At 42.7% G+C, this 26,732-nt stretch overlaps 2 protein-coding genes across 5 annotated transcripts; one reads left to right on the top strand and one right to left on the bottom strand.

Moving 5' to 3' along the window:
• On the bottom strand, positions 1–20,024 carry AREL1 (apoptosis resistant E3 ubiquitin protein ligase 1). 4 transcript variants are annotated; one of them, XM_021542765.3, is made up of 20 exons: positions 19,934–20,024; positions 14,896–15,123; positions 13,678–13,737; positions 12,793–13,019; positions 10,951–11,188; positions 9,799–9,968; positions 9,540–9,720; positions 8,598–8,845; positions 6,795–6,872; positions 6,154–6,295; positions 5,625–5,746; positions 3,817–3,892; positions 3,283–3,392; positions 2,601–2,780; positions 2,327–2,452; positions 2,003–2,132; positions 1,868–1,926; positions 1,590–1,679; positions 455–630; positions 1–273 (listed from the first exon to the last, which is right to left on the bottom strand). In XM_021542765.3, the coding sequence occupies exons 2-20, from the start codon at positions 14,984–14,986 to the stop codon at positions 171–173; spliced, it is 2,607 nt and encodes an 868-aa protein (XP_021398440.1). In that variant the 5' UTR covers positions 14,987–15,123; positions 19,934–20,024; the 3' UTR covers positions 1–170. The 4 variants fall into 4 exon arrangements, with proteins under 4 accessions (XP_021398440.1, XP_021398441.1, XP_021398444.1 ...); XM_021542766.3 differs by having other exon boundaries at positions 12,823–13,019; XM_021542769.3 differs by lacking the exon at positions 19,934–20,024 and adding an exon at positions 14,646–14,693 and having other exon boundaries at positions 14,896–14,950.
• On the top strand, positions 20,025–25,359 carry FCF1 (FCF1 rRNA-processing protein). The gene is made up of 8 exons (XM_021542770.3): positions 20,025–20,086; positions 20,179–20,246; positions 20,386–20,457; positions 20,720–20,868; positions 21,279–21,351; positions 22,233–22,320; positions 22,764–22,858; positions 24,964–25,359. Exons 1-8 carry the CDS (start codon positions 20,084–20,086, stop codon positions 25,010–25,012), a joined length of 597 nt encoding a protein of 198 aa, XP_021398445.1. The 5' UTR covers positions 20,025–20,083; the 3' UTR covers positions 25,013–25,359.
• Positions 25,360–26,732: the final 1,373 nt, after the last annotated feature.

Genomic DNA, 26,732 nt, shown 5'->3' with positions numbered 1-26,732 from the left:
TTTGGGATACAGAAAGGCCACATGACATCTTCTGGATGACAAATTCCTTTACATGGAGTCTTTGCTCTGCCTCGACTGCCCAAATGAAGGGAAGGAGAACAAGCAGAGGATTGAATTTGGGTCTTGCCACAAAGAGCCAAGAGGCTAAATGGTCCCCTGGGAAGGGGGAATCACAGCATGCCAAATCCCTCACAACCCTCGCTGATAGCTAGCTGCAGCATCTTGTGCACTTCTTCATAGGAGTCGTAAGTAGGGAGGCACAGCTGGTTAAAACTGTAAAACAAAAAAAGAAAAGTTCCATTCAAACTAGGTTTGAGAGGGAACCATCCCCATTAGCTGCCTTTATATGGATTGACACAGGCATCACACACATGACACTGTTTGCCCACTACAACTGGCTGGTATCATTCCCAAAAGCACAAGGAAGAAAGTGCTACCACCCCAGGATACTTGCCAAGTGTGGGCTGTCGGCAAAGTACTGTGAGTTGGAGCTGCAATGATCTGGAAAGATGGACAGAGTGCAGCAAACCCTCCTGGGGGCAGCTGGGAGGAACCAGTAGTGAACTGCAAAAGCCTGGCCAGCTCTTCCTGTGTGAAACTGGAGACCACAGTCCAAAACCACCTCATGACCTGTTACAAACCAGAAAAAGTAAAGCAAGGTCAGCCAAAGAAATAAAGCAAGTACATCAGCAACTTACAAGAATATCAGTCAATTGCAGTCACAAGCAAGTGCTCTATTAACAGTTAGACTTGATTTGTTTTACCAGACTGACACATAGAGGCAAGTATTACATAGTTCCTAATCAGTTAAGAGATGTCCCACACTACTATCTCCCACCAATCCTTTCCCTTAAAGCAGAAAGGCTTCTGCTCTCCCCACAGAGATTTTATTTTCAGAAATACCTGCATAGGCAATAAGGTAGGTTTATAATGCAGAAAGTGCACTTCTTTCTTGCACTAATGCTATTTTTTTTAGTTTTTCACATCATCTGGTACTTCTGCAGGCAAGTGAAATCATCCCAGTGTTCACAGATTAAAAATACAAGTTTGTCTGTTTTCGTCTGGGGTGTTTTGGCAGCTTCCATTATTTTTCTAAACAAAGCTGCTACTATTCCCATACCCCTCCCACTGGGAAATGCAGAAAGGGATGAGAACCATTAGGGGGTACAAATTTAGGCTACTACATCAGTAGTACCACAGCACTGAACTCCAAACACTACATGTGGGCTGCAAGCATGCTTTTCAAGCATCTCTTAGAGATAAGTATATCACCATGAACATCTTCGGTAGCAGTAATTCCCACCAACTCCTTCTGACTCCCTGCTGAACTGTTCTTAAATAGAACTGTGTTAGATTTTTTTAAAGAGACCACTGCTGACAATTTTTACTTGCTGGTATCTGATTAAGCATCAGCTCTAGTCAGTCAGAAAGGAACTCTCTAGTGGAAAACATTATATCATCATATGTGCAGTCCTACCTCATCCCTGAATTTTTCAGTTTGTCCTTCTGAAAAACTAAATCCCAACCAATTCTGCTGTGTTTGGAATAACTGGTTTCAACAAGCATGAAGTAGAAACCCTTTCATTTACCTTCTCACGGAAGTGCCAAGATCCTCCTACCACTACAGCATGTGCCTTGAAGTCACAGACACTGATATCTCCAGTACCACACATAAGCAGCTGAAAGGCAAGAGACTGCAGTCAGAAAGTCAGAAACCCAGGAAACAGCAGCAGCTACTGTGCAAATTGCAGATGTTTAAAGTCCTCAGAAAATAAACATTTTAGCTTTTTCCCAGATCCAGAAAGCACTCCATTTATCAGACACGAGGGGAAGTTAATATAGAGCTGCTTAGGGAGGCAGCAATTACCTCGAGCTCATTCTCATCAAAAATAGCCAGGAGGTTCTCAGGAACTAATTCATTAAGGCCTGGAAGAGAAGAGCAACATGTGGTATGCCCTGGGATATAAAGGCAGAGAGGAGCAGGGAGCAGGCAGAACCTTACCTTTCAGGAAGTGATCCACCTCCTCTCTAACCTGATTTGCCAGCCTGTACTGTGCAAGCAGATTTAGGTACAAGATTTTGTTTTCATTGGTCACTGGTACTTGAGCCCCTCCTGCCACTAGTTCTACCACCTGAAAACAGAACACTTGACATAAGTGTGATCAGTAACATTCCCCAAACCTGAACTCTCATCCACAAAGAAACCAAGAAAGGAGTTACTTCCCAGAGTAAGCTCAATTTTCTGGGGCATAGCAGAGTTCTCGGTCCCCACTGCTGCAGGCAGTAGGGGTTAAACTTTCCCACTTTCAGGAATTGCTTCCCTCACCTTCTCCAGCTGTCCTGTTTTACTATACTTCTCTTCAGCAAAGACCAGATCCATCTCACTCACATCATTGTTCAGTATGAAGCACACTTTGGATTTATAGAATTCTGGGTCATCTGTTTCAAAATACTGTGTGAAAGAATAAGAAAGCAGGGACATAGAGAGAAGAACAAAAAAACCCTTACATTGTTAGCCAGAATTCTGGGTGTGCTACTACACCAACATTCAACTTCCCCCCAGACCAACAGAGGCTTCAGAGAGGGCTAGGAAGCTTTACCTTGTAATGCATACGAAGTCCTATGATCTGAGCCAGGAAGGATCGAGTGAAACGAGCTCGAACCAGTTGTTTGTAAGCCCCTCCCAGAGATGACTCATAAAGACACTTCCCTACCAGGCGGCCCGCAAATTCATAGACTTTGAGCCGTAAATATGTGGGACGCCCTGGATTTGGATGCACCTGCAAAGAAGCAGCAAAATTAAATATCCAAGTACCAGACTGACTAGCACAAATAGCAAATATGGGACAATTTCAACTCACTACATCTCTCAAGCTGGCCAAGGAGCTTCAGTGTAATGCCCTCAAAGCCAAGCAATAGAAATAAAATGCCTAAACCTGTGTAGGAAGAACATGTTTCATGTGCATGGATAAGAAGCTGTATGAAAGCAGAAATTGATTCTGAAATATTCAGACTCAGCCAAACCTCTAAACACTCTTGTGCCATCTCCTCTTGCCCAAAAAGCCAGCCTTCCCTGCCGACTTGTCATCCTTTTCTGCTCATCCAGGCAGTTCTTTGACACTTCAATGGGTTAAGATCATTAAGCAAAGCTTTAAGAAAGGTACTAGAAGTGACTATGAAGGCAATCTAAAGAAGAGTAAGGCAGCACAGCACTTAACAGCAGCATTGTTTAGCCATCAATGGTCACATTTCTGTGATTCAGCATAGGAACTATAGACTCACCAAGGCCTGGTTGTTATCACTAAAGCGGGTAAACAGTTGACTGGTGGTATCAAACAATGCCTTACAAATGAGCTCAAACCACTCTCTTCGTGGGCCTCCCCAGTCCAGAGCTACAAAACAAAACAAGCTTGGTCATCCAAACTCGGTCATCAGTTCAAGAGTATCATTCATGCTGTTCCGTATTACCCAACACAAGAGTTCATTGCAATGAACAACTCTGTGGCAATGTGGCAGTAAACAGGGACAGCAAAACTATAGGTTCTTCTCCCAAACCTACTCCTAGTTGGTTTTTTCATTCGTTTGGGGTTTTTTTTAGGGCTAGAGGGGCAGGATTTACATAAGGTTTCAGGTCCCTATGTGAAGTAGCTCTAGAATACCACCAGCAGGTTAGTTCACTAACATCTGTGAGAAAATCAAAGGGCCGGAAAGCCACAAAAGAATGGACATGCTACATGAAAACAGAATTTCAGAGTAAAACTGCTCCGCCATCATTCCTTTTGCTTCCTCTGCATATATAGTCACAGAATAACTCACCTTCTTCATCCTGAAAAATCACTTCAAAGTTTTTACTCCAGTCAGAAACAGAAAAATTTCGTGTTGCTTTAAATGACTGAAAAATAGAAGAAGAAAATAGCAACAACCATTACTGCTTGGCAGCCATACCCAATATGCAGTCCTGTACATGTGAATGGGCAAACACAAAATCCCAACAGCCTAGCACTTGAAAGTATAAAAGTAAAAATTAGAAACACCTAAGGTTTAATTCTTATCTGACAAAGCCACAGAAGCCAATTCTTCATTTTCTGTTACGAGACACATTCCCCACATAAAATACAGCTCATCTTAAAACCAGTGTGAGGTCTTAGCACAGAAATATCACTCTCAAGGCTGCAATAAAGTATTGTTTGAAGTTTTAAAATGCCTGTGGGAAGGAGCAATTGCTGTAAAGCACTTTCAGCCCACGAATTCAATTTAAAATAGGAACATTTCAAACAGCACTACAAAATAGCTTGAAGAGAATTACTGAGTTCATACTTACAGCAAGTCACGATGCAAAAAAGTAATAAAATACCCCAAGTGTCTAAAATTTCCTATGACCTGATTCTGGAATCCAATTAAGGAAAATTTTAAAAGCTACATGGTACTCTTCATTCATACAGGTAGTTTTGGCTTAGTTTACCCTCAAACAGGTTAGAGCATCATGCTACTCACACCTCTGGACTAAACACATTCATTGTGCCTATCAACCTTGGTCACTAGAGCTTATATTTATTTTTATTATTATCATCATCATCATTACATTATTTATTTTGTCTTATTAGACCATAACAATGCTCAAAACAGTGTAAAAGTTTCCAAAATAGCAGGAAAAAGTAGTCATGGAAATACTGTTTAGAAATGAAGTAATTTTGTCCAGGCTATTAACTGAAACATAATCTCATAAACACTGCAAGCTGGTACATGCAGAAAATATTCTGAACCCCAGATTTACGGAGTATAAATCAAGGGACATCCCAGCCACTCCTGTTTTCTTCAGAAATGTTTTTTCCATCTTTGCAACATTACTGTTGTGAGACACAGGTGGAAACAATAAGTCAGGAAAACTGCCTCCTCAGCACACAAAGTATTTACCATGTCACTTAAACTGTATTATATGAATGACTAAGTTCTATTTTTGAAACACAACAGGTCAGAAATGGTGAAGATTTTACTAAGGGAGTCTACAGAATATTTTATCATCACTGTGAACCACTACTAGTAGCCTGTTGATACAAGAGCTTCATTGCATGGAGCTCAGGAACATCTAACTTGACAGCTTATCTTGCTCAATGGCTGTGTGCCAGAAAAACAGTAGATAAAGACTCAGGAACTCTATGTTCTGCTCTCAAATCTAGTCCAGGTAGACAGCCTCTCTCCAGGCCTCGAGTTCCAATGTAAAGTAGGGACGGAGTAGCATCGGCAGATTTCCTGCTTTTACAGGCTATGAATCCCTTCACAGAATCACTGAATCATTCAAGTTGAAAAAGAAACCTCCAAGATCATCAATTCTAACCTTTGACTGATCCCTACCTTGTCAACTAGACCATGGCACTAAGTGCTACATCCAGGCATTTCTTGAACACTTCCAAGGATGGAGACTCCACAACCTCCCTGAGCAGCCCTTTCCTATGTTTAACAACTCCTTCTAAAGCTGCCTGCTGGCATCTTCCTTGAAACAGAGGGGCTAACCATTTTTAGCATGGCTGCCCTAGCACATTCCAGTCTGGACTTCTTTAGGCACTGAGCAGAATAAAAAGGATGGAGGAAGCACTGGGCTAAAGTAAAATGACTCATTCACTCACCGACTCCAGCAGGCAGTGGCGGCTGACCTTCAGCGTGACCTTCGAATGAGGTCTTTTCATATGTACCTGACGCAGCTCTCGCTGAAAGAAGTTCACTTTGTCTTGGAAGGTTTCAGAGCCTCCTGAGAAGAGTGACAATTTGGGTGAGGCCTGAGATATCAACACCTCAAACATCTGCAGAGCATTCCTAAGATTAACTGCACAGATCAGCTTTACAGCCCAAAAGTGCATTTACCACAGCAAGGTTTGGAGACAGAACTCTCAAGGTAGTTTTGCAATTAATCTTGCTGGTATTCATACTCACAGGTGCACTTTCACAGAGCCTGACAGAGAAGCCAAGCTGAAAAGGAACAGCTGCTGTGATGAAGTACATTCACTGCAAGCATGAATAGCAACAGAGCATGATACTCCAGGAACCAGAGTTCTCATCAGAAGTCATTTCAGTGCCAGCAATCTTTATTCCCCAGGGAAACTATCAGACCCAAGTGCTAACTTCCTGACTACTGCACCCACCTCACTGTCCCTTTACCTATGTTTTTATGCAGAGACCGAATGAAAGTGGCTGCCAAGATGTTCCTCTCCTTGCAGCTGAGCTCCACAGGGGGTTGGATCCCATCATCCACCACCAGTGTCAGTAATTTGTGCACAGGATCAGGACCAAGGTATGAAAACTAGCAGCAAAAAGATGCAAGAAAGGGTAAACCCATCATGCAGAAGGCACAGTATGTTCAGTAGATGGAGCAACACCACCTGTGCTTTTAATACTTTCTCTGCTCCCCCACGTTAAGAGGAAAACTATTTCAAGCATCCAGACTCCATTTAGGAAGCTGCTTTAAACTTCACACACAACTCTGAGGGCTTCAGTGGACACAATCACAACATTTTAGGAAGGTTACGAGGAAAATAACCAAGAAAAATGCAAAGGAATCAAGATTTTTGCCTAGCATTGGGACAAAAGGCAAGAAAGAGTGATAAGACTGGCTCCTAATCAAAAATATTAGAATAACTTAGGCACTGAGAGGGAATTGCAGAGTTGAAATTTATGCCAGACAATGTTGTTCTGTGGGTGGGAGCCCTTCTCTCCAAAAGGAAAAAAGAGACTTGTGATTCACAAGGATGACAAGCTAACAACATGGAGGTGCAGTGACAGGTACATGGAAAGAAGCTCACCTTTGTGCCAGGGCACACTCTAAAGGTGAAAAGGCGCCATGGAATGATCTTCAGGTAAAATTCTTTCACTGAGAATTGCTGAATAACCACAAGGAAAAGAAAATGTTAATGTCACATATCTGTTAAGGGTTGTCCCTGAAACAAATGAGGCAGAGTACAGCTCTGTAAGGCTAGACCTCCCTTCAACCCTAGGAACAGGTTTCTGCAGCATGTGGCACAATACTTCAGAAAACCTTTAAAGCTCCACAGAACCATAAGCAACTTGTCAGTAAGACTTCACTGCATGCATTTGTGACGCATGTGGGATGCTAGCATGACACAGATTTTACAGCAGTAAGCTACTGTGTTCAGTGGAACGTCACCAGTCTAATTGGAAAGTAATCTTAAGCACACTTGAGAAGCTGAATTCAGGACAAGACTGTAATGCGCTGACAAAAAGGTTTTACCAGAAGTCACACCAACAGACTACTCCTATCACTCCCCAGTTTTCACAACCATTTTTAAAATCTTTTAAAAAGCACTTGCAATTGCTAAATCCATGAGATTTGCAGAAATTTACTCTCAGTGTATTTCTGCCAGAACAACTAACTGCACAACTCCTGTCTTCTGGAGAGTAAGTTAGAGATGAAATTTTAGCATCTTCAGACAAAAGAAAACCATTTCCTGCACAAACATTTCCTAGCTTCAATGATTGGAAAAACTGACAATCAGCATTTGTCCACAAAGAAGCTAAATACCAGCAGCAACTCTTTAAAATAACAGCATGGTAACAGTTTTCTACTGTTTCTATTTCTATACATAGAGTCATCCAGGGATACAATTATGCAAGCCTAAAAATCACATTAACAACTTTGGCACATAAAGGGAGCTTCTAACTGTACCCACTTCTGGTGATCTACTTTACCAGGTAATGCAATAAAAAAGAGTATGGAAGTACAAAACAATACACCGAGGGTGAAAGGATGCTGAGCTCACAAGGACATAGCTCTCAAAGTCAGTTCTTAGAGCCATGTGCAGCACAGATTTAGAAATCTCTAGCAGCTCCCTCCATCCTGTAACTGTTTCACAGCCCTCTTTCTCTTTTTGGCAAGAAAGCAATTCCTGGATTAGTCTTTCACTTTTGTATTTATCACTGCATTTTTTAGAATTCATTTGAAGAGATAGATGAACGTAAATTCATGAAAACGAATTTAAATTCACTATTAGATTTAGAGGCATTTTCTTTCTAGTTTCGGAATGTTTTTAGGCAATAATAATGGAAAATAGTTCCTGTCAACATATTCTTATTATAAGAGAACCCTCAGTTTCTCCTGTTTCTTCTATTTATGAATTTACTCTTTGTTCTCTGACATTATTTCCCTTTTTCTTTTCAGCAAAACATTCCAGAAACAGGACAAAGACATAAAATCTGAGATGAGGTTCTCTTAAGTTGAAATTTACAGGTATCAGAAACTGAGAATAGGATTTTCAGGTCTGACCTGAAGAAAGCAAAGAAAAGGCAAAAAGAATATCTATTGAACAATCAGCAAGAAAATTTCCAGTAGGATTTGAATCAGACCTAGAAAGATCCTAAAATCTAAAAACACAATCCTAAAACTTCAAGTTCTAAAACACACTCCTAAAACTTCCAAGGCTCATTTTAACATTATTCTTAGTCACAAGCTCCATGTTTGCCATAAGCAAACCATTTTAACCACATCCGAGGCACCTGAATCTGGAGCTAAGATATAGAGCACAAAGAAGCTCTTCAGTTACAGCATACTTTAAACATGCACTCCAGTGTGGCAACTTTCTGATATATACCTTAGGTGACACATAGCAGTACACTTTTTTAGGCTTCTTCACTTTCTCAGGGGTCTGGCTGTCAGAAGGAGAATCTTCATCTTCATCCTCAATTGCAGTAGAAGGACGGCGCTGGGAGGAGCTCAGGTGCATTGGTGGAAGTTGCCACTGAGTGTTGGTATAACTAGGAGCATCGTAAAGGTAAGCTTCAAAATAAATACTGACACCTGAGGTGGACACATTGCGTTCTACAATGTTCTTTTCATTCTCTGAGGGAAATAGATATGAAAGAGTTGTGTAAATCCCAATAGAGACAAGAATGAAAAAAGAATGCACAGGCCACCACCAAATCAGTGACTTTGATTTTAAAAAAAGGTTATACATCCAAAGGAAAACCTGGTCAAGTGAAACTTTGATAAAGAGAACCCAAGAATGGGATGAAAGACGGCTGTTTGTCTGTTAGTGACTGGTTGAAGAAAAAAAGGCATAGAGAACCTCCCTTCCAGAGCACCAGCCTGAAAGTACAGTCACTTGACAGCCACACTGAAGTCCAGCTAACCTCTGAAGAAACCAGGAATTATAGCATAGTAAAAAAAAAAGAAAACCCAAATAGGTTACATGCAATGTTCTTCCTCCATATAACTTAACATACAATACATGTCTGGTTCAGGTGCCAACTACTAGCAAGCAATAAGAATTGCCTAATTTCAGAGGTAAATCTTCTGAAATAGGGGGAAAACACTTGTTTTATCTGCTGATGGATCAGAGAGCATTAGCTCCCAGAGATCTCCCCTGTTACAAGCAAATTCATTTACCTTAGTATTTTTAAATGAATAGGCTTTCCTTTAGGAAGTAAGCATGGCCAGCCTGCAGGGAAGCCACAAATATCTCTACTACATGAGTGTGCAAAGCACATTGCAAGAGGACACTTGAAGAATAAACACTGATTAGATCTTGACTCACCACTTAGAACAATGATGTCAAAATCACCATTGCTTATGGGCTGGCTCTGATAGGAGATGCAGGCATGGAAACATCCCCTGGAGTGCAGGGTGAGTCGGAAGAACACCTCACAAGTCTGCCGATTGGACACTACAGACTTCTCAAACACCACATCAGAGCTCTCTTCTTCTTGAGGCCCCAGCTAAACAGGAAACAAATTAATAAAAGGAGCTCTCAAGTTCACCTGAAGTCAAGCAGCAAGGAGTGAGGTTGCACTCACCTCATGGATGGAAAGGCTGTAATTGTGCTCATCTATCAAGGACACAGAATTGCTGGTGGGATTGTCATACTCATCTCTGGGAGCTATCTGCAGAGTGTGCTGCTGCCCACAGGTCAGCACCAGAGTGGAAAAATGGCAGACAATTTTGGTTTTGGAGGGAACCACCATTCCTGAAACAGACAACAATACATTTAGAGTCAAAGAATTCCAAGGTGAAGCTACAAAAAGCAAAAGAAAAGCAACTAGGGGCATAATAACCTTGAAAATTGATCAAATCTAAACACATTCTATGCCCCTACATTAAAAAACAAAGTATCTGAGCACTGAAGTATATGGTGTAGTGCACAGCATGTGTCCTGGATCAGAGACTTAATACTAATATAGCAAACTAAGTTATTAGTCCTCTAAGAATGCTTTTCCATCATTCTAACTTTCTGCTCAGAAACTTGCTCCCCACTGTACATACAAAAGATAAGCTAGCTGACACCTAAGAAAATCTGCAAATGCAGATTTAACAAAATTTATTTGGGTTAAACCTCAGCTTCTTCTTTCTGAAGGGATATTTTAGCAAGTTTTGTATCTATTCTCAAAGCAAAGAATAGAGGTCCTTTCAATGACATGTACATGATGCACAAAAGAAGCGAAGTGGGGGCAAAAAAAAAAAGTAGAAGAAAACAAATTTTAGATAGATAAAAAGGAAATGTTTTTACCAAAGTGTGTAATCAAAGGTATCAACTGCTCCAGAAGCTTACAAGAATAGAGTAGGGTATTCAGAAAAAGAAGAGGAAAATTACAACAGCATCTCCAACTCAGATACAAATAACTCAATACTTTCACAAAAGGTACTCTCTGACTACTAAATGGATTATGAAGAAGTTACTACAAAATGGAGAATATGACAGAAGTGGAAAGGGATTTTAAGTAGCACTAATGACTTATTCTGTAAAGCGGTTTCTGTTTTATTATGTACTAGTAGTCACAAGTATGTTTTACTCATGGATCTGTTGCTGGGATCCACACATGGCAGAAGGAAAATGGTGAAGGGTTACCCCTTCCCTGTCACCTACCTATTTTAGCTGGAAACACATTACCTAAGGGCCTCCAATACCTCTAAATCTACTTTGAATCATTACAGGGCCATTTAGATCTTACCTGGCTGAAAAACCTTGTAGTAGGGGCTGTAGGCCACATTCAAGCCACCGAGTTTTACAGTGATTTTGTATCTCCCAGCCCTGCGCACAGTGAAAGCCACTTTCACCACATTGGAATTGGGCTCTTGAAGAGCTTCCTGGGTTGCAGGAATATCAATTGCTAACTCCACATGGCAGATGTGAACTTGCAACCCCACAGGCCGGTGAGCAGGGAAGGGTTGCCCATTTTTATAGAATAACTGCATGGGAAACAGAAAAGTCCAGGTCAGCAAAAACATACAGCGCACAGAGGAAAACAAGTTGCCTTAGAGAAAAGCAAGTACCTCAGCTCAGAAAAGGTAAAATAATTAATAGACAGCTCTGTCACACAGACTGTGTTCTCCAAAATGAACAAGGACAAGTGGGCATTGAACAGCCCCATTCTCTTTTGTGCTGAGGTTCAAATGCATGCCCTGAAAAGAACATGCCTCTAGGCATTTCCCATCTGCACTTGCAGTGCATTATTAGAGCAGAAATCATGAGAACCCACTAGCAAAAGTAAAAAAGTAAAACCATACCCTTTCAGAGAAACTAGCAGATCTTGTTCATTTCTACAGCTAAGCTCTGAAAAACTCTTACCAATTTGTTACAGAAAACAGTGTGATGAAGATGCTGACCTACGGAACTGACCCAATCTTTATGGCTAAGAAGCATCATAATGAAAACAACACATTACAGAAAATCACAGGCAGCTCAGTCACCAAAGTGATCTCCTGGTCAATTTTAGAAGGTAACATACCTCAACCACTAGTTCCTTACAAAGAAAAAATTACACCTTGAAACTCTATATACATGGCTCTTTAAGAACCAGCAGCTTGTTGGCCAGAGCCTGCCACCATCTGCAATCAGCCTGCAGTTAGGAAAAAGTTATTATTATTCCCTGTTTCTAAGTAAGGGAGGGTGTGGGGCCTGAAGTAGTTTGCATCTTGACTGATATCAGGAGAAACAAGTGTATGCAAAGCTACTGTTGATGAATGAAGGGCTAAGCAAATGGCACACAAGCATGAAGTGGAAAGGCACATTGCTGGAGCTCATGAGTGTCAGTAAGGTGAAGGAAATAAATTTAAATAGTAGGAACAGAATAAGTCCCTTTCCCCCCAGCTTTTTTCACTGCCTGTACCCTGGAGTTAGACCTTTCCAAGAGGGATGGGTATGGCAACCTAGCTGAACCTATCCTCTTATTTTGATTATCTTCCTGGATGGGAAAGTGGGATAGAAAGATAAGCACATAAGCACAGCAAAACCTTTCAAGTTCTCCACATAGCTCCAAATTATCTGTGTTCACTCAGCTTACTTCCCCTAGACTTGGCCTTTTGGAATTAGAGGGAAACAAGAGGCAGGCTTTTCCAGGTCTGACAGAATAACAATCCATTTTGCAGTTAATGGGGAGTGGCCATGAAACTTTACAGCTCTTGGGTTGGTAAAATGCCTATTCCCACACCCTCAACTTCAGCTGCACAACCAAAAAATAGCACAATGTTTGTTGAATGCAAGGCTCAGCCTACTCACTTCCCAGTAAAGGAAGCAGCAATCAGGACAAGCCTGGTCTCCTTTGGCTCTTCAGAGGATTCAGAAGAGAGGGAGATTAGACTTTAAGAAGTGCAAACCACAAATACACTTAAAATAGTTTTGCAACATAGTACCAGACCAGAACCATAAACAGATAGCTTGCTAATTACTCACTTCTCAGTTACATCTGCCTTAGCCCCAACAAAGAAAAAACCAAACATTTGAAGAGCCCACCCCTAACTCAGACCTCTGTTCCTGCCTACAAAGCTGCATGGAAACAAAAATATTGCCTTACATGCACTCGGAAGGCCATGCTATGGCCCACCTCATAGGGGTCCTTCCAATCCCAGGAGATTTTGCAGGACCGGGGATCCAGGTAGTTGCCTCGCACGTAGTCATAGATAGTTCGCTCCCCTCGGCGCTCCCGGTCCTCATGCTGAAGGAAGCTGACTATACGTGCGGCAAGCTCAAAGAGGAACTTAATGGTGAAGAAGAAAGCTACAACAGATACTGTGATCCCACCTGCAGCAGGGAGAGAACAAAGGGTGGATGCAGAAGCCAAGGTGGCTGAGTCAGACTCTAAAATCCCCTCTGCATCAGCCAAAGATGCATTTCTGTTAATGGTATTCTATTCAAATGCAAATTAGGTATTTAAGGCAGATGCTATTGTGTGAACGTTTATGGTTTGTGTTATGATACAAGTAAGGTTAGAAAATATCAAGTCTCTTAAAACTCTGCAAATTACTGCAAACAAAGGAAATAGTTAAAGGTGGTAGAGAGTCTCAGGTAAGGCTTGCAGACATCCCAACAGAGACATGGAATTCCCTTCAAGTTGCAAGTTAGAATTACAGAGATCCCTTTAAAGTAAACAGAAAACCAGACAACTTCTGCACATCACATTATGGCTGGATTAAGAAGCATCACAGAGGCAACAACCCTCCACTATCTCGGAAGAAAAAGTAAGGGGATGGCTTAGGAATTAGGCCAGTGAAAAGACTTTTGGATCAAGAAGAATGGTCGAGAGGTAAGTCCGCCAGGTGGAAGACACAGCGTGGGGTGACAGTAACTTCATGTTTGTCATGTAAACACTGAGCTAAAATTAAACCAAAGGTTTTCAAGAAATCCTTCTAAATCCTATGGAGAGGTGATCAAATACAGTGGCAGCCTTTCCTTCACTTACCAATAATGTAAAACATCAGGTCCCTTCGGTGAGACACACAGCCGAGGATCACAGCTGCATCTAGAACACAAAATAGGCCACGTCCAGTCCAGTGACTTCCTTACACACACTGGCCTAAATTGAATCTATGGTTCCTCAGAAAAAATGCCTATTGGTCACTTGTCTTCCTCTCTAAGGACATCCCTAAAGTATTACTCCATAAGACTGAAATATGTGAACAGCATAACATGTTACAATTAACAGTTCTCTCTTCATCACAGATTCCCATTCAGATTCAGGGATCTCTAAGAAGAACAACATATCATCCCTCTGAAAACAGTGACAGCAGGCTCTGGGTAAGGCTCTGCAGGAAGGAGATATTTTTTGCAGGATCACCAACTCCAACAACAGTGGCCAAAGCCACTCATCCAAACTGTCACTCCTATTGCAAGCCATGAAGTTATCATCTACTCTGATGCAAAAGCATACATTACAGAGCCACCACCAAAATGGACAGAAGCCAAACCTTGGCCAGCAACCTTAGAAGAAAAAGCTATGGAATAAAAGAGTTGCAGACAAGACCATCCCCATTTGTTCAGAAAAAACAAAATTATTCTAGGACAACAATGAATCTATTTTTACCCTGCAAGTCTACTACAGAACATACAAATGCAACTGGAAAAGAGTCCCCTTCTCACTTCTGCTAAGTGGAGCCTATCTGCTGAAACTCTCACTGAACAACACAAAAGCTAAAACCTTCTGTTTGTATACCATTAAGTTTACAGCAATTTTAAGAGACAACAATCTAGACTCAAGTTTTCACTGAGGGGACTGCTAAACAAACATGTTGTAAAAATACCACACCCAGAACAACATGCTGTAGGGTTGGTAAAACATAGCTGACAGATGGAACAAGAGCAGCAGCAAGGAAAGTGTGTGACAATTAGACAAAAGATTTGGCATACAGTAATGCATACAATATAGCTCACCATGTCACCATTCAGTTAATGAGAAGCTACATTGTGCATTCAAGCTGCCTTTTTTTTAAAAAAAAAAAAAAACACAAAAGGGGAGTTATTCATCAGTCACCTCGACAGCAGCAATAACAGACATCAGCATGCAGAAAGCTTAAACGAGTTATTTCGCCCCCAGCAATAGCCACGACTTTCTAGCCCAGCAAATCCCCTTTGCTGGCCTTGGCACATAGGCCAGCCCTCCAACCAAAGACCAATCACATACCTTTACAGAAGTGCCCATGTTCTAAAAGCCAAAAAGAGGGTACCCATTCTTCAGCATCCTTCCACTTTGTGCCCAGATCTGGGACAAACATCAGCAAGAAGAGGCCATAGAGATTATCACTCCTGGAACTTGCATCACAGAATCACTGCTGCAAAATAAGGACTTGAGCACAGCAGTTTCTTCCTCTTTGTGGAAAAAGCGCTGCCCAGCAGTGCTGTTTCCTTTAGCCTGCAAAAGCAAAACAAGAGAGAAACGTTAGATTGGATAAGTTATCCACATTGTGGATAAATCTAGCAAGCAGAAACATGAGAGGTGCAAGATGCAAGAGCATCACTAGACATCAAATCCATGAGAGGTGCTATAAAAGTACCACTGCTGATGAGGTGCAAAGCTTCACCATATCCTCAACCTCTATCTGTCACAATCTCATTTCATTATATGACCCCCGGAAATGAACACATTCAAGACGGAACAAAACACATCCTTGCCTCCACAGGTTTCATGGAGATGGAAGCAAGAAATTATAGCCTAGGAGGAATACAGAGAGATTGTCTCAGCAACCAAGGATCAGGTTAGAAGAGCTAAAGCCCTGGTAGAACTAAACCTTGCCAGAGATGTCAAGGGCACCATGAAAACTTTCTATAGGTACATTAGTGATAAAGAAAGACTAGGGAAAACATGTACCCTCTCCAGAAGGAAACAGGAGACCTTCTTACCCAGGACAATGAGAAGGCTGAGGTACTCAACAGCTTTTTCCCTTGAGTCTTCACCAGTGACTGCTCCAGCCACACCAACCAAATCACAGAAGACAAATGCGGGGACTGAGAGAATGAAGAGCTGCCCACTATACTAGATCAGGGTTTTTTTTTACAAGGGCATGTAGTGATAGGACAAAGGGAAGGACTTCAAACTGAAAGAGGGTAAATTTAGATTAGGTATAAGGAAGAAAGTCTTCAATATGAGTAGTGAAGAACCAGATCAGGTTGCCCAGAGAAGCTGTGGCTGCCCCATCCTTGGAAGTGTTCATGACCAAGTTGCACGGGTCTTTGAACAACCTGGTCTAGTGGAAGGAATCCCTGCCCATGTCAGGGGAGTTGGAATCATATGATCTTTAAGGTCCCTTCCAAGCCAAACTATTCTATAATCAGGTAGCCCTTCAAATCTTCATACCCAACAAAATGCTATATACTATTCTCAAACTGATTTTGCCCAGATTTAAAGGGCTATTTGTAGTCAAGCCTCAAAATAAAATAAAGTTTTTCAGAATTCTTGAACACAAAGCAAACTAGATTTTGGGTTTGGTAGTGTTGTTTTAGGTATTCAGGAAATTGAGATTTTTATAAGGGATTTCAGCTTCAGCAGCACTATCCACTAAATTACAGTTTACTGTCAGGATTGAGATAAAGAAATTAAAATTTAACAGCAAGGATTGACGCAGCCCACAAAAACCAGGACACATGCCAGAAGAAACCACAGAGCCTACACAATCAATATCTGCTCATTCAGAGCACAGATCACCTAAAGGAGTGAGAATGGGAAAAAACAGAGCCAGGCTCACCAAGGCAGCTGTCTGTTAAGATAGTCACGTCTTGTGGGGATGTGATGTGCTCCTCTCACCTGTCATGCCACCACCTCAGCTGTCACTTCTTCCTTAGTCCCCCCTCCTCTGCCTTCCTCATCAGATGGCTGTTATTCTCCCCCAGTGCAATAATCATACAGATCTGGCTGCCTTAACACACTTCTAATAACCTTTCTAACACACATGAAAATCAACCAGTAAACCTGTGCAGAGCTTTTTGGTTGTGCTGCAGAAACAGCCACATTTTCACTGTCTTTTCCTCACCCACATCTCAAGGAAAGTCACACCCACTCATCCATTTTCCTCCTTCCTCCACTTTTTCTCACTGCAAAAGTGTTGCAGTCCCCAGGGCATAAATTCTCATTCTCCTCCTAGGTAAAGCATCAGCTTTCTAAACTCATACATTTATGTGTGTTAAGGACCACAGACCTAGCAACTTCCTTGGTATTTTAGTTATTTCACAGTACATATCTAAGATGTGCTACAAATGACTGGTTGAAACTCTGCTCCAGCTTGGCCTGTCTGTGGAAGGTGTGTGACTGCTCCCCACACAGCTGAGGAATTTCACAGAAACTAATCAATACTAGAAATCTACAGGATCTCCCTCCAGCATCTTCCAGAACCAGTCTCTTCACACCATAAAAAACCCACAAAGCTGTTTCTGTGGGTTCATCTACTCAAGCTGTTTTTACTTCACCCCACAACTCCTTCCCTTCTGTGAGGCACACCACAGGTTACACAGCCTCTTTGTCAAGAAAGATCCACCATTTAAACTTCACATTTTTTTAAGTCTATTGGAACCTGAATCTCTTGATCTGGTTTGCAGAATTTTTGAACTTGCTGGACACATCAGTTATGTCAGTTATGCTAATTAATCAGCATACCAACTTGTCATTTTATTATCCCTACATGATGTGGTAAACAATATACCAACTCAGGTGGTCACCAGAGATGAAGTGGCTATTTTACAATCACCTTCCTTCTAGCTTACTCACTGCCAGCAGCTTTAAGGGTGCTCTTGCAGCTGGAACATATTGAGGTGAAGAACCTAGCTGCAAATAGGTGGTATCCAAGATACACTGGCATTCAACAGAATGCAGATGTGAATTAAAACGGTATCTGTGCTAAGAACTGCTGGGTAACAATCTGGGAAATAAATTCTGAAAAGCAGCAATATAAGGTGCCATCATAGCTAGGCTGGAAAAAAAGATGCTGAATTATCCAGCAGGTCTTAGTAATCTTGATCCAAGGACAGTGCAAGCGATGGTCTCCTGCCACCTGCAGGGAAAATGGAGATTTGAAAGCTTCACCTTTGTTTGACTCAAGGAGAGGTACTGGCATAATCAGGGTAGACAGCATGGAATCATAAAGCAAACTGCATTAGTGCCATTGCTTCCTCAAGTGAGCAAGGAAAGGATGTTCAGTAATAGGAATACATTTAGTTTGTGTTACTGCCACTGTTGAAGCCAGAGGAACACAGTGCAGAACTCCAGAAGGAAGCACAAGTGTAACACACAAAAAAGGAACTGTAACATAGTAATGGCATATTCATGTGGCTACAGCTACAAAACCAGCTAGGGGCATGCTATACAGAACAGATGTACTGAGCTCCTAGGAAATCTGCTGTGCCTCTTGATTTTATTTGGTGCACTGACAAATTGCCATTCTTCTTTTAACAACAAACCTTTAATTTTGTTTTAAAGCCTTTTTTCAGGTTAATACTACCTCACCCCATCAAGATAAGAGAATAATTCATCTCTGTGCAGAATCTTTCTTGATCCATGAGCACAAATGTCTACCACAAATGGTATGTCTGTCTCATGCCATGCACAGACTATACTCTAGCAAAAGAGATGGTATTTTCTTACACTAAGTAAAGCAGGCACAAACCAACAAATGCCCACAAGAACCTAACTTTAAAATACATTCACAGAAAACTGAAAAGTCAGCACAGAAAGCACTAAGCAGGATCCAGTATCAGCTGTCAAGGACAAAAGCTGCATCAATGGTCAGTGTCTACACAAGACAGTCATTCTCTTGTTGGGGATGGAATTTGTCATATGCATTTACATACAAGCTATATAAAACAGTGGCAACAGGAAAACAAAACAAAACAGCAAAACAAAATACAAAAACAAAAACAAACAAACAAAAAAAGCAAGCCGGCCAGATGGCAACTTTCATGTTTCATGTCAGTCTCATCCTGACACCAAATCTGGTTCCAGAGCCAGGACAAAATTCAGCCACTTGCCACGCTGCACGCCAGTGGGGAAAGCAGATCACCCCCTTCTTCCTCAATCATTTCTCTTCCCAAACCACTGAGGATCACTTGAACAGCATCATGTGAGCTCTACCAAATGCATTTCCTCGACCAACAGTTAAGCTAGGTACGATCACTCAGGTGGAAAGCTCAGCTGTAGCTTTCCTAATAAATACAGTTTTTCTTTCAGTCTAATTTTCATTCTCAGTGTCAGAGCATCAGTCACAATTCTACAGAAGTCACCACTCCTGAGAGAAAAAAATTCTGAGTGATTCCTCATTGGCTGCTTTTTCTGACCAGCACACCAGATAAAACTGGTTGTATTTGGAAGACAGCAACAGCTACAGGATCTCACTAATCCCAGGAGCTTTCATGAGAAAGGCCTTTCTTTATCCCTTCCCTGCATGGGGCACAAGAAACCAAGTGCCCTGGACCAGTCCAAGAACTTGGAGAACATTTCCGTTCATGTGCAGAAAAGACATTTTGGGTCAGATTACACCATTATGGCTGTGTAAAGTACAGCTATAATTATGCTCATTCGCTAAGACTTATGAGCACAAATACAGATAAGAGCTAAAGATAATGACAACCCACTGCTTTTCATTAAGAAGTTCATGAGCTAGAACGTGACAAAACCACTACTACATTAACTCTTAAAAAAACCAAAACAGTCCAGCAAGCTCGAGCGAGTGGGCTGAAGACCTCTATAACGTCCCGGCTCTGCTAAACGGAGAAGGAGAGGGGGAGGAGGGCGATCGGTGTGCTGCGGTTCCCCTACAGCCCGCAGCAGCGGTGGGCTCGGCGGGGCCACCAATCTCCAGGGCCCTTCCGCGGGCCCCAGCTCGCCCCGCCGTGCCCCCGAGCCCCGCAGCGCCGCGCAGGCGGCGGGGCTAAGCCCAAGTGAGGCGCCGGAGGCCGCCGCCGGGCAGCAGAGCCGGCCCTTCCCGCTCGCCGGGAGCCGCGGCCCTTCCCGGCGCCGCCGCGGCGCTCCCGCAGCCATCCCGCGCCCCCCGCGCCGGGACCCCGCCGCGGCTGTACCAGGCCGGCGCGGGCGCTCCGGGCTGCAGCGCGGCCGCCACCCCGGGGCGCGCCCGGCACGGCGAGGCGCCCGGGCTGCGGATGCAGCTCCCTCGCCCCGGGAGCCCGTTCCCCGCGCCGGGACCCAGGGCGGCGGGGAGGAAGCGCGCCGCCGCTGTTACCGTGCTCTCCGCCGGCGGCCGCAAGCCCGCTGTCGCCGCCCCGCGCCGCCGCTGCCGGCGCTGGCAGCCGGAGGTGACGCGCTCCCGGGGCGGGGCCCGGTGACGCGCCGGGGACGCGGCTGCGGCGGGGACGGGACCGGCGGGGTCAGCATGGTGAGCCGGGAGCGGGCCGGAGCGGGGGCGTCCGGGTGGGATCGGGTCTCTCCTTCCTTGGCTCATCGCGGCTGTGTGTCCTGTCCTTGCAGGGGAAGCAGAAGAAGGCGCGGAAGTACGCGGTCATGAAGCGCATGATCAGCCTCCGGGACGAGCGCCTGTGAGTGCGGCTGCGGCTGGGCCCGGCGCGGGCCGTCCTCGCGTCCCGCTCGGGAGAGGCGGGAGGAGGTGCCGGCCTCTCCGCCGCCCGTAGCTCTTCCGTGTCGCTGTACCCCAGCAGTGCCTGTGTTTCTTTGCAGTAAAGAGAAGGATCGCGCAAAAGCCCCCGTGAAGAAGAAGGAGGACCCGAGTGCCATCAAAGAGCGGGAGGTGTAAGTGCTGCCGAGGCACTGGGGAGGGAGAGAAGGAAGGAGGGAGGGCCGGCCACGCTGCAGGCTGGAACTGAGGGTGTTCTGAGCGACACTGTCAGAAGAAGTGGTACCCCAAACCGAAGGATTGTGCTTGGGACGCAGCAGGAAGCGTGATGGGTCTGGTCTTTCTGTTCATTACCCTTCTTTCATTCTGTGCAAGCTGTAAGATTGGATGTGATGTTAAATGCAATTAACTGATTTGAATTCTTTGTCTTCCTGACAGCCCCCAGCATCCCTCTTGCTTGTTCTTCCAGTATAATACACAGCTGGGCCCTCCTTACCACATCCTGGTTGACACTAACTTCATCAACTTCTCCATCAAGGCCAAACTGGACCTAGTGCAGTCGATGATGGACTGTCTCTATGCCAAATGTGAGTTCCTGCACCACTCACAGCTCCTTCAGACTACACAGTGCCAGTGTGCTCATAATGTGTTTTGTCAGCCTCATGCCACTGGCTGAGAATAATGGAAATCTTGCAGAAAGAATGTGTGCTGTAATCATGGAGATGTGGTAACCCTGGCAATGTCTCTAGTTTCAGTCAAGTAACAGTTTTAAAATGCTAATCTCAGCAAAGCTGAGTACTAATAACTTTAAAATCTAAAATTACCGTGGCATGGATAAACTTGATGGCTCTACATTTCATCACCTTGCAACATTATCAGTTGACACTGTAAGTAATACATTATAGAGTTACAAGATGTTTTTGGGGCATGTGGGCAGTATGTAGGGGTCTGGGAATAAATACTGCTTTGTTTTAATGCGGGCTTTCTTTGCATTTAGGTATTCCATGTATCACAGATTGCGTAATGGGTGAAATCGAGAAGTTAGGACAGAAGTACCGTGTGGCATTAAGGTAGGTACAGGGTGTTCTTCTCTGTTTCTAGAACTTAATGCTTTAATATAAATAAATGAAAAACACTTCCTATGACTGCTGCTCCTGTACTAGAGGGTGGTTAGGTTGTTGCAGGATCCTGAACTTAGTTGTATTTCTCTGTCTCTAGAACATCAATACAATGGCTCAAGTTTTAGAAACTAAATACTAGGCATGAGTGCACAATATTAACCTGTAAATCTTTTAACCTCTTAAGACTTTCAAAGTAATGCTTTTTTCTGTTTCTCAAAAAAAAAAATTATAGAACTTCTAAAAATGAATAAAGTGACACAAGTCTTACAGAATATTTTAATTCCTATTTCATGTTATTCTTGTGTGAGTAGGTACCAAGTACTGATAATCTAGAGCCAGGTTATTGTGTAACCTGTACAAAACTAGTCCAATATAATTAATGTACATCACTCAGATGTTATGTTCTTTTTATTTTGGCTTGCTGTTTTGTAAAGTATACGAGTGCATACTTTCAACAGCTTTGATGTTGCCCTTCAGATGGGAAGTGAAGTGTCCCTTTATGCATGGTACAATCACATGCCAGAAGTTCTAGTTTTTCCCAGATAACTTACTTCCAATTATTTTGTTTGACAATGGCCTAACATTGCACAGATTTTGAATCCAACAAACCAGTACTAAAAATATTTAACCTATAATAATTATACAAATTGCATTATTTTTTTTGCAGGTCATTTCAATTGACCTTTGTCTACCATTTACTCTATCACTTCATCCCTTGTTTTGAGAACAATGTTCTGTATATCACAGAAAGGGGTGTTCTTGTTCCTCCATACTATGTTACTGTACCCTCTGGTCTGATTGCTGTGATGCTGCTTTTTATGTCACCACAGAATTGCCAAGGACCCTCGGTTTGAACGCTTGCCGTGTATGCACAAAGGAACCTACGCCGATGACTGCTTGGTGCAAAGGGTCACTCAGGTATTTCTCTTGCTGACATTTTCTATACCGTGCTAACATACTAAAAATTCCTGAACCCTCCTAATTACTGACTGGCTTAAATTTTCCACACAGTAACTATAAAATCTTACCAAAGGGCATTTTCAGTTCTAGCACAACTTTATTTGCTGCAAGGTATCATCTTCCCTGAGCATTCTTGTTGTATAGGACAGCATCAAGAAGCACTTAGGATGGGAAAGCTGTCAGCTTGAAGGGTTGGACAGAGTTTCTTTGAGTCTATTTTGATGGGCAGAAGGATGTTATTAGTCTGCTGTGGAGTTCTGTACAAGTCCTGGTACTGCCTTGCTAAGGACACTCAGCCTTCTTGTGTTCAGCAAGTTCATGAATAGGAACATTTGGTCAGCCATGACTCCTTTTTGGGATTCACTGGTGTTGAATCTGATTTGCCTTCTTTTTTTTTACAGCACAAATGTTACATTGTGGCCACCGTGGATAAAGAGCTCAAGCGGAGAATACGAAAAATCCCTGGAGTGCCCATAATGTATATTTCCAGGCACAGGTAAGGGCCCCCTGACAGGAAGGGATCCTGCCCAGTGCAATCCTTGACTGACTTGGGACTCTTGTCACCATGCACTTCTCTCCTTCATTGTCTGTAGTGCAGGCTGCAGTAAAGGGCCTGGTGTTTACACAGAGGTTGAAGTACAGCTACTACTGGGAAGAGACTGGTCACAGACCCATTATTATTACAGTCTACATGTTACTTGTCTTTGCCTGAAGAAGTGGTTTCCTTAAGGCCAGCATTTCCATAGATCAGTTTTGCTTACTAGCAGCAGCAGGACTACAAGGCAAATGCATTCTACAGGTTCTTAAAGAAAATAACCATTCTTGTTTCATATTCTGTTCAGTAACTTTGTGTACCCTCAGCTAAGAGACTGAATTTGCTTCTTAACTAAAAACCAAACCAACTCAGAAGGATTCTAGTGCAGCACATTTGAAATGAGGAGCTTGATCACTATAGATATGTAAAGATTTAACTGATTTATAATTAGAATGTGGCTCAAACGATCTTTCTCTCAAAACCCCTTTTCTCCTTACTCACTGTGGCCATGAACGTTTGGAAAAGACTGTCAAGGGTGGTGATGGAGTCACCATCCCTGGGGGTGTTCAAAAAATAATTGTATGTGGCACTTAGTGCCATGGTCTAAATCTCAAGGTGATATTCAGTCAAAGGCTGGACTCTGTGATCTTGGAGGCCTTTTCCAATCTAAGTGATTCTGTGAATTATAAGTCGAATGTCTAAACATTATTTTCTGTGGTGATCTGCTCTTAAATCTTAAATCAGATCTTACAAAACTGCAGGGTTTTTTTGTTCTCTGGAGATGGTGAGCTTTTGAGATGTCTGATTGCTGAGTTTAAGGTGAAGAATAACAGTAACCTTATGAAGACTTTTTACTTTCAGAAGTAATATTTTTCTTCCTGGGGATCTGAGCTGCAGATAGAAATGCAACAATTGACTGTTCAGTTTACCTGAAAGCCTGTTGCTGCATGGGTGTCACAAATGAATACTTTAGTCCACTTGAAGAATCACAGGGAAAAGCAAAAGCAGCTTTCAATATAAGATTGTAGTAGTGAGATTTTTAATGGCAAGGTTCATTCTATTACTACATGGATGAAACATACAAAGGAAAATTGACTTAAAATCACTTTAGAATGTTTTGCATGGAGATCAGAAGTGCAAAGGACGACCCTGTCATTGAGTCATGAGGTTCAGAAAGGATTGCCTTGCTTTCCAAACCTCCTGATGGAGTCCAGGTGCAGCTGCATCCAGTCTTAGTCCCAGACTTAGTCAACAGTCTCTGTCTTAATTAGATTTTGGAAGCACTTAATCATTGACTAATTTAACATTTATAAAGTGATTCAATAGGGTTTACTATAATTATAACAGTGACTTAACTATAGTTTCAGGAAGCAATGTTCATTCTATACTCAGTAAAAAGTATATCAGCCAATTCACATGCATGCACACTGACACAAAGATGTAAATATATAAAGGTACGAGTTAAAAATTCCCCTTAGCTTCAATGAAACGTGCAATGTCTCTGCATTTCTCAACAGGCAAGGCTTGAGTGACAATCCTCAAGTGTCTCAGCCTTGAGACCAAGAGGCGTTCTGCTCAGAGAGAGGTGCTGGTGCAGGCCATGGCAGTCCAGGAAAGCTCGAAAGGCCTCACCTTAAGACCACTGCTTATAGGGTCACAAGACGATTGCTTTTAGTCATGCATAAATTTTACATCTTGGCCATAATCCAGACTGGTAACTACTAGAGTTTCCAAAACTCTGGTAACATTGGTACCATTCCACTGAGGCCACAACTTTGATAGGATTGTCAGAGGATGGCTGACAATCTCATCCTTCGCCACAGACCGGCAACGGGAGATCCCAGTACAGTCAGTGCTGTTCTCACCTTAGCCAAGCCATGCAAGGCTTCCTGGTGTGCTCAAGGGATGCTTCACCACCTAACTCATTACACAAAGGCCAAAGCCTAGCAGGAATCCCTGAGATGATAGTGCAGCCTTGAGGAGGAAGAGGGGGTAGGTGCATTACCACAGTGGGATGGGGAGTATTGTGGAGTAGATTGTCTTCATAAGTTTTCCTTCTTTCTCAGGTACAATATTGAGAGGATGCCAGATGATTATGGAGCTCCTCGATTCTAATCTGTCCAGTCAAGCCATCAATGCCAGGACTGTGAGCCAGGATAAGGGGCCTTCTGATTCTACCCTCCTCCTTTCTTCTTTTGTTGGAACTCTGCTCATAGGACTGTGGATAACACCAAACTGACTTCTTAACCTTGTTTTTCTAAGAAAAAGCTATTTGGAAGAGTCTGGTTTTATTCATCCATCCTCTGCTTTGGTCTGATTACCTATAGCTGGGAGAAGCATATGGGAAACAGAGGGCAGCAGGACCAAAAATGTGCCTAGCTCTGCATCGGGACCATTGGAAAAAGTGATTTCAGCATTTTGAATTAAATATTGATGATGCAACTCTGAGAATGAAACCACAAGAGATTTTAAAAGTTTCTTACTGCTGCACCTGGAGTACACCTAGGTATTCCTTTGGGAAGCTACCTCACACCTGTTTAGTCAAATCAGAATCTACATTCTGCAGAAAAAGACATCAGACCTGCACCTGTTGGTGGCTTTCTCTGGAAAAGCAGTCTGGATTTAAATTCAGAATTGATAGGCTTTTATTCAACAGCACAGTGAATGAAGTTTAAGTGTCTGCTAAGACTGCTCTTTCTGTCCTTGGTTAGTCGGCAGCCCCGTCCTTTTGCTTACATTTAGAGTGGTGGAGGGCAGGGCAGGGTTGGGTTGGGACAAGTCTTTTGCTCCTGTTTGTTTGGGTCCTATGCACCTCAAAGCCTCATCCCTTCTGTTATGTATCAGGGCCAAGAAGGGAAGTGTCTAAAGGGCAAAGGTATTAATGTGGGCTGGGAGCACAGTCGTTGTGGAGGAGTAAGAACAGTGGTAGAATCCCTGGGATTAAAGTGTGGATGTGGTGCTGAGAGACACGGTTTAATGGTGGATTTAGCAGTGCTGTTTCAATGGTTAGCAATTGCTAAAGATGTGTTAGGAGGGTTGGAGGATGAGCAGAAGAAAATATTGGCAGTGAGAAAACCCATCAGGAAATTTTCATTAATTGAGTATAATTGGTAAGAAAAAACTTGGCTATTAACTTGAAGAGCCTGGTCAGAAGATAAATAGGACAGGACGGGACCACCTGAATGATCAGCTGCTTCTCCTGCAATGCCAGACAACCTGTGTACCAAACACTTGGTTCAGAGGAAAATATTTACTCCATGCACACAATGGCATCCCAGGGTCTGATCCAATTTACAGTATATGAGAGGAGGAAAGATCGTTGTCACAGGAAAGAGTTTGGTAAACTAGAATATTTTGATGTTCCCACAAATGCAAAACTCTGTCAGTCCAAACCAGAAGAGTAATTTCTTCCCGATTCAACTCTGGTAGTTGGTTTAAACATGCACAGGACTTAGATATCAGGTGTTTGCAGTGTTTCTTAGTAATTAGAGAATTTAGCCTCCCTGCTAACATACTGTCTCCTGCTGTAGCCGGTTTCCATAGCTTCATAAGACAGAGAACATATGGGACCACCACATGAAGAAAATCTGAATATATGCAAAAAATGGTAGGAAATAATTTCTAGCCCTTTCTGGAGCCACCAGAAGGTTTAAGATTACTACAGGCTTACCAGATGAAGAAATTTAAGCTGCTGATCCAAGATGTGACACTGGTTAATTGAGGGGTAACTGAAATGTGGTATAATAGTGTTTAGAAGCAGGAAAACATGAGCTATTAAAAAAAAAAATTAACCCAAACCAACATGATGGCACCCTTTAATGTTACAGACTGAAAA

Source organism: Lonchura striata, chromosome 6 (assembly GCF_046129695.1).
Source record: "Lonchura striata isolate bLonStr1 chromosome 6, bLonStr1.mat, whole genome shotgun sequence".
Classification (NCBI taxonomy): domain Eukaryota; kingdom Metazoa; phylum Chordata; class Aves; order Passeriformes; family Estrildidae; genus Lonchura; species Lonchura striata.
This window is presented reverse-complemented; position numbering and strand designations above follow the sequence as displayed.

Coding starts and splice junctions, on each gene's coding strand:
- AREL1 (XM_021542765.3), bottom strand. CDS start 14,986: ATGTTTGTCCCAGATCTGGGCACAAAGTGGAAGGATGCTGAAGAATGG. Junction 9,969..10,950: donor CTACAAGGTTTTTCAGCCAG/GTAAGATCTAAA, acceptor TGTCTGTTTCAG/GAATGGTGGTTCCCTCCAAA. Junction 2,133..2,326: donor AAACAGGACAGCTGGAGAAG/GTGAGGGAAGCA, acceptor TTCTGTTTTCAG/GTGGTAGAACTAGTGGCAGG.
- FCF1 (XM_021542770.3), top strand. Junction 20,247..20,385: donor AGCCTCCGGGACGAGCGCCT/GTGAGTGCGGCT, acceptor GTTTCTTTGCAG/TAAAGAGAAGGATCGCGCAA. Junction 22,321..22,763: donor TGGTGCAAAGGGTCACTCAG/GTATTTCTCTTG, acceptor TTTTTTTTACAG/CACAAATGTTACATTGTGGC.